Source organism: Hippocampus bargibanti, linkage group LG14, assembly GCF_051943395.1.
Source record: "Hippocampus bargibanti isolate YZ-2025 linkage group LG14, ASM5194339v1, whole genome shotgun sequence".
NCBI classification, from domain to species: domain Eukaryota; kingdom Metazoa; phylum Chordata; class Actinopteri; order Syngnathiformes; family Syngnathidae; genus Hippocampus; species Hippocampus bargibanti.
The window spans coordinates 20,273,219-20,280,755 of NC_142747.1; the positions used below are offsets into that span (position 1 = coordinate 20,273,219).

General features: G+C 44.2%; 1 protein-coding gene across 1 annotated transcript; it reads right to left on the bottom strand.

Moving 5' to 3' along the window:
• Nucleotides 1–56: 56 nt before the first annotated feature.
• On the bottom strand, nucleotides 57–6,623 carry LOC148888780 (kelch-like protein 12). The gene is made up of 6 exons (XM_089013989.1): nucleotides 6,472–6,623; nucleotides 6,030–6,181; nucleotides 5,468–5,621; nucleotides 4,138–4,216; nucleotides 3,411–3,638; nucleotides 57–2,431 (listed from the first exon to the last, which is right to left on the bottom strand). The coding sequence occupies exons 3-6, from the start codon at nucleotides 5,619–5,621 to the stop codon at nucleotides 946–948; spliced, it is 1,947 nt and encodes a 648-aa protein (XP_088870115.1). The 5' UTR covers nucleotides 6,030–6,181; nucleotides 6,472–6,623; the 3' UTR covers nucleotides 57–945.
• Between the last annotated feature and the right edge of the window lie 914 nt (nucleotides 6,624–7,537).

Genomic DNA, 7,537 nt, shown 5'->3' on the forward strand with positions numbered 1-7,537 from the left:
ACATGGTTTCTGTGTTTTTAATGCGTGGAACAAAGTAGTTTATTCAATATATTGTAAAGAGCAGTACATTGGGGAGACTAAATAAATTCTCAAAAAACAAAGACTATCCACATCGCAGGGATAATACTAGTGGGCCTCAACCGGCAGTACATATGCACCTAAAAGCTAGCAACCACTCACTTGATGACAATGAGAAAATAGATGGTTTAAAAGGGGAGTCAAAGAAGCTATTTTCATAAAATAGCAAAACCCTTCACTAAATCGCCATGGTGGGGTGAGGTTCATACATATGTACATTTTTACCTCTTATTTCATAATGCACTGACTCAACAATCAACACATGGTTTCCAACAGTCGTTTAATTTGTATCTCAGTTTAAAAATAAACTTGAAACCGATGGTAGAAAAAAACGTTTCACTGAATGAAGGATCGGGCGGGCATGTGTGCTGCGTCAATAGTTGGCTTCGAGCAGATTTACCACTTTAGAAGAGGAAAGCCCCGAATTTTCCAGTTACAAAGCAACGGTATACAGGCAAAAAAAAATATTACAAATTCAGTGTAGCAAGACAATTTTGCACACATTTAAAGGACAACCGACACCTCTTGACAAGTTGTGTCTATAATTTGTCAAATGACTTCACATGACTTCTACTGAGTGTATTTGACATTTTTTTTTTGTTTCCTAACTGACATCAGAAAAAGGTTTTATAGCGTCTAAAATACCCAAAACACGCAGGCTGATATTTTAGTCAAATGCAAAACACCAATAAAAATGACTTTGTGGCCCTAAGTACCGGTGGTCGTAAGTCGAACCGGTCGTAAGTCGCAAGTTACCTTTACATTTCCCTTTTTCGCCCCATCGTCTTGTTTCTACGATCCGGATTCCAATTCGACTTTTGTGAAATTGGGCCTAAGTAGAATCTTGCGACCGTTTTCCCCGTCAAGCTACTTGTGCACCAGGCAGTTTTCTTTGGCTCGTCTCAATCTGGACAGGATGTGTTTCTTGGGGAACTTAAGGGTGGTACATCCAAATTGACTAACCCCTCCCGTGTCCCCAGGTAGTTTCTCCCGTCTCTGCACCCAGCTGCGCCAACCGGGCTTCCAACAGTACACACTGTCGTAGAACCGGGCGCCGTTTTCTCCGCCCAGAACGTAAATCCTCCGTTTCCACCTGGCCACGCCCCCGGCCGCGATCCTCCGCGGCAAACCGGGGAAAATCACAGGACTCGGTGCTCTATCGCTGCCCCCACCCGCGAACGCGGGGACCGTCCCCCCTCCTCCGCCGGTCACTTCTCGTTCCGCGCCAAACGCCCGTCCCTCCCTGAAAAACAGCACTCGGCCCGTTGCGTCCAACGTCTCCAGATTGGTGTAGTTCCCATCGAGGAACTTCGTGGTGTCCCTGATGTACCCCCCGATGGCACAGACTCCTCCTCGCACCGCCACACCCCCTGCGAGGCAAGTAGCGCCGGAGTCCAGAGTCACTCGAGTCCAGCAGTCGGTCAACGTGTGATAAATAAGTACACCTGAGTGGACCACGGCGCGGTTCTGTTCCAGTGTGGTTCCGCCTAAAAGGTAAAGTCGTCCACGCAGGGACGCGCAGGCAAAAGCCCGCAGTGGCAGGGGCAACCGAGGACCCGGTGCCCACTTGAGCGTGGTCAGTTCCAGGGTCTCGCTGGAGTCCAGCAGCGCAGAGCGATTAGTTCCTCCCAAGGCGTAAAGGGACTCGCCGCAGCTCAGCAGGCCCAACATACACCGGGGAAGACCCATGGAAGGACGTTCTGTCCAGCGGTCCAGAACGGCGTCGTATTCGTGTACAGCGGAAGACACCGAGCCCGTCCCCAGAATTCCACCTGCGACAAACAGTCGTTCGCCCACGGCCGTGCAACCGGGACTGACCAGGAAGCCCAACGCCGCTAGCTTCTCCCACTTCCCCGTCCGAGGGTCGAAGCAGTCCACGGTGCAGTCCCGCCCAAGTAGTCTCTCATCGTCCCTCGGGGTCAAGTCCACGCAAACGATTTTCTTCTCAAACATCCCCTCCCTGGGACGTAGAGGTCCTCCCAGGACCTCTCCGGCGGTGGTGAGGCCCAACTCCTGGCTGAGTCTTCGACTCTCCTCCTGGGACAGTAGTCCCGGACGCAGGTGGTGAAGCAGCGCCGGCATGTGGGCGTAGCGATCCAACGGTTGGTGCTCAGCCCAGCGTCGCGCCGCGTCGTATACCTCCGCCTCGGAATCGACTCCCAAACGGTCCGAACTCAGGAGGCTACCGAGGGTGCTGTGGTCGAGGAGAAGGAAGTCCTTCTGGCGGGATACCTGTGGGAAGTGCTGGGCCACCAGGCGTAAAGAGGCTCGGAGCAAGACCTGGTCGTGGTGGGATCGAGCGAGGGAATACATCCCCAGGCAGTTGTCCACTGACAAGTGTTCAAATAGAAACCTGCAGGAGGAAAAACAAACAATATACATATCTATATATGTATATATATATAAATATATATTTTATAATAATAATACATTTAATTTATAAGCGCCTTTCAAAACTCTCGAGGTCACTTGACAGTCACAGGATATGTTTTTCTGTGGGTGAGCAGCGGCAGCCACACGCGCCAGCATTCACTCAACCCGGAAGTAACTCAAATAGATAGAAAGCTAGCTAATATATAGCTAATAGCTACCCAGCTAGATAGCTAGCCAGATAGATAGCTAATAGCCAGCTAGACAGCTCATATAAAGCCAGCCAGAAAGCTAATAAATAGCAAATAGATAGTTAGCTAGATAGCCAGCCGGATAGATAGCTAATAGCCAGCTAGATAGCTACTATATAGCCAGCCAGACAGCTAATAGATAGCAAATAGCTAGCTCGCTAAGTAGCTAGCCAGCCAGCCAGCTAGATAGCTAATATATAGCCAACCGGACAGCTAATAGATCACAAATAGATAGTTAGCTAGATAGCCAGCCGGATATAGCTTATAGCCAGCTAGTATATAGCCAGCCAGACAGCTAATAGATAGCAAATAGCTAGCCAGCTAGATAGTAGACAATGAATGTGTTAATCATGTCATGGCGCAGTGGAACAAATGAGGCCTGGTGATGCATTGAGCAAAAAAACAAACCATTTGGATGAAAACAGGTAACATCCGACTTACGACCGCCTCGACTTACGACCATGACCTCCAGACCCTACTTTTCTATTTTAATTCTACGCCGGGCACCGCGGTGCACTAGCATTTAGCCTCCCAGTCTCTATTCAAGATTTTGAATGGATTTCGACTTACGACCATTTCGACTTACGACCGTTTGGTCGGAACGGAACTCGGTCGTAAGTCATATGTTACCTGTTGCTTCATGATGCTTCATTATGTCACCACGACCTTCAACAAGGACTTCAGACTATGAAACCACCGCTATGACTTCACCTGGAGCACAGATCTTGTAGTGGCATCACCTGAAGGCGATTGGCGGCCACAAATAGATCCTCGGCCGTTTCCAGCGACAGCCCAGCCTCGCCGGAGTACACAAACTGAATGACGGTCTCCATGACGGATGGTGTCACTTCCTCTAGTCGAATCTCAGTGAGGCGAGACTCTACCAACGGGCTGGTGAACATAGCCCTGAAATACGGGCTTACAGCTGCGAGGAGCACCCTGAACAGGTCAAAGAGGGAAAGTGGTGAGTATTGGTACATAGGAAAACGCTTTTAAAGGACAACCGACACTCATCCAGTTATGAATATGATTCAAATAGTTCTGAAGAGGAAAGCATAACTGTTTGGAATTGATTAAAGCTATCTATGATTCTATTCATATCTATTGGCTATCTTGCTGGCTAGCTATATAACCCTAACTACCGATCTATTAGCTCTCTAGCTGGCTATCTATGTACAGGATTAATATTAGCTATCTATTAGCTGCTAGCTAGCTAGCTTTCTTTCTATCTGAGTTACTATCTGACGTCATTTAGGGCATCGTCATCAACTCGAAAACAAGACTTCATGAATATTCAGCGCGAGTCTTAAAATGTAAAATCTAGCTATATGCGGTGGAATCTTTGTAAAAAGTCATTTGAAGTGATTTTTACAAATTATGGACGCAACTTGGTCGGAGGTGTCGGTTGTCCTTTAAGATAATAACATTGCAGGCGTACCTGTGACACAGGAATTTTTTCCCCTCGACAAGCAGGGTGACATCACACAGCTGCTGAGCTTCCAGAAGCTGCTTCAGTCCTAAATATGCATGAAAAAAACAGTGATGTCATAATAATAATAATAATAATAATAATAATAATAAATCATCATCATAATAATAATACATTTCAATTGCAAGGCCTTTCAAAACTCGGGTGAGCAGCCACACGCGCCAGCGTTCACTAAACTCAGAAGTAACATAAAGTAAAAAAAATAAACTAAATAACAAATAATATGACAACACAAAAGACACATTCTTCAGTACTTTCTGTCCCCTCTTTGTGACATGAAGCAGTTCTAGATGATAATACGGTAGAATATCAAAATGGCATAGGATTGAATGTGTAGTTGCTAAGGAAAACGGAAAATGTTTATTTGATGTATGGATACATTATTTGACTCGAATTAAAGTTGTTTAGCTATCAAGCTACCTATTAGCTAGCTAGATAAATAGAGCTAGCTATTAGCAATATAGCTAGCTAGCTATTGGAGTGAAGAAACATATTAGCGATCTAGTTAGCTATCTATCTAGCATTCTATTAGCTAGCTAGCTTTACATCTATAGCTATCTAGATAGCTAGCTATTAGCTATGTTGCTAGATTGGATTGGATTGGATTGGATTGGATATGCCTTTATTAGTCTCACAGTGGAGAAATTTACATTTCACAGCAGCAAAGTGATGAAAGGAATGAAAGTAGAAAAACGAAATACATGAGCTGCTGGAAAGATAGCTATCGATTCACAATGTAACTCGCAAGCTATCTATTCGCTAGCTAGCTATCTATTAGCTAGGTAGCTACATGTATCTAGCTTTCTATTACTTATATCGCTATACATCTGTTAGCTATATAGCTATCTATCTATTGGCTATTTGGCTAGCTAGCTATTAGCTATCTATTTACTATTTATTAGCTGGCTAGCTAGGTTACTATCTATTTTTACTATCCATTTGCTATCTATTATCTAGCTACCTAGCTGGCTATCCATTTGCTATGTATTAGATAGCTAGCTATGTAGCTGGCTATTTAGTAGCTAAATGGCTATCTAGCTCGTTAGCTGACTGTCTAGCCAGCTATATATTAGCTATCTGTTAGCTAGCTAGCTTTCTATCTATTTGAGTTACTTTCCGGTTGAGTGAACGCTGGCGAGTGCGTCTGCCGCTGCTCACCCACGGAAAAAAATATCCTGTGACTGTAAAGTGACCTTGAGAGTTTTGAAAGGCGCTTCGAAAGTAAATGTATTATTATTATTATATTATTATTATTATTATCATGTCCTTGAAGGGTCACCAAGAGTGACGTAGTCTCCCAGCGGAGTGGTGCTATCATCGGGGAAGTCCTCCTCCTCTGAGTCACTGTCCGAAAGAGGCTCTCCTCCTCCACCATCGCCATCTTGCCATGGCTGGGGGCGCCATGTGACTGTTCCCCCACGCACAGCATTCATCTGCACAGAAGTATAGATGACGTCTGAAGAAACTTTCTCATAAAATAAGGTACATTTTGTGTTATTTTAAAGCATATTTAGTAGAAAATTATGTTTTATGGGGACCCGGAAACGGATTGCTTTCATTTTGAATGGTTTCCTATGGGAAATTAATGTTTGGAAGACACACTTTTCACCTTACACACACTTGCTGGAAACCAATTACGTGTGTAAGATGAGGTATCACTGTATTTGATTGGTCTGTAAGCCAAAGTTAGTTAATACAGACCAAAATACAATAACATAAAGTGTGCGTGTATGGAGTATCTACCAAAATAAGATAGTAAACCTATATTTACACGGCAACCTCTACAAAATAAGATAGTAAAACTGTATTTACACGGCAAGCTATTTTCGTGTCAACATTACCTTTGCCCTTCTTCTCGTTTCCACCGTGAAGGCCGGTTGCGTCTCACTTCAACAGGAAAGTGTGAGGCACGTTTTTTGAGCCCAAAAACTCGTTTTACAGGCACAGACAGTACGACGCAGCACCGGGGGTCAGCCGATAGGTTTCGTCCAGCCTGCGGTGAAGACAGATCGGTCACACGCCGCTCATCCAACCGTACGCACATCACCAAAGGACAACCCAAAAACGAGCGCACACAGGAACGATTCTGCTCTTGTTTATATAGCCCGTCCCGCTCGTAACAAGTGATAACTCCACGGTGGCAAATAGTCTCGTGGCATGCGACTTAATGATTACGAGGTTAGTTTTGAGAATATGGACCAAGAAATGTAAAGTGAGTTCAGGTCCAGCCGTCCGCACTTGTCGTATCAGACCGGATCACCGCAGCGCTTAGTTTCTGCTCACCTGATTGGCTGACCTTTCGCTCGTAACAATATATCCGTTTTTCGTTCACAACCGCTAAAATGGTAATATACCCACTCCCATCCTTTAGGTAAGAAAAATAAAACACACAAAAAAACTAAAAAGTACACACGCTGGTAGTGCATTACATTTGTTAATTACATTTACAAATAGTCAAGGAAGAGTAGACGTTCAATATATTTTTGCTTCCGGAGTCGTGCTGCCTTTTGAACTCATCTGTGTAGTTGCATCGAACACTTATATTTTCCCAAAGAACGAAGAGTTACCTACGAATTGCTTTTATATTCACACAACGAATTACCATGTCATAACTCTGATCACGTATGATTTTATACTTCCTGTTTTACTATAACACGTTCCAAGGCGTGGTTATCAATGCCCACCATGCGAGTTGTAGAAATTTCTGCTACTTGAATGCACCACCTGTCATGTTTCCAATGGTGGGAGGAATTCCGGCTCTTTTCAGAGAGCCGTTTCTTTTGGCTTGGCTCACTAAAAACATCCAGCTCTTTTGGCTCCTAAATGGCTCATCAGTTTTTTTTGCTTTAATTAACTACCAAAAAATCATGTAAAATTATGTGAAAAACGAATTACTCATGTTAAAAATACACGATATCAAATATTTTTTATTTTTTTATGGCTTGATTTATATGTGCACAGACCAACTTTCACTTTCCCTGTGGTTACTCTCGTCTGATGATCAACTGTCACTAATTTGCTTTTCATATTAATGCTATCATACCAAATAGTAAAAAAATATCATAATTGAATAATAATAACAGCATAATGTCATAACATTTGTCTACCTGTCTACCCCCGGTAACCCCGCCTCTCCCCACTGCTGTGTGTGTCTGTAATTCTCCCCTCCCTCATCTACCACGCATATCAACCAATCACTAGCGGCTTTAAGCGAAGACCGGGGGCGGGGAATAGAGGACAAATAAGCAGGATCCCATATTCGGCTCCTTGTTGGAAACTGGCTCTCTTCGTTCACTTCAGAAATCCGGCTCTAAGAACCGGATCGTTCGCGAACGACACATGAAAAGTA

Bases quoted from the DNA above. Each gene is read 5' to 3' on its own strand.
- LOC148888780 (XM_089013989.1), bottom strand. From the start codon at position 5,621: ATGAATGCTGTGCGTGGGGGAACAGTCACATGGCGCCCCCAGCCATGG. The intron at 4,217-5,467 runs GTGACCCTTCAA...ATGCATATTTAG, and splicing joins GGGAGACTACGTCACTCTTG to GACTGAAGCAGCTTCTGGAA. The intron at 3,639-4,137 runs GTACGCCTGCAA...TGACCTGTTCAG, and splicing joins AAAAAATTCCTGTGTCACAG to GGTGCTCCTCGCAGCTGTAA.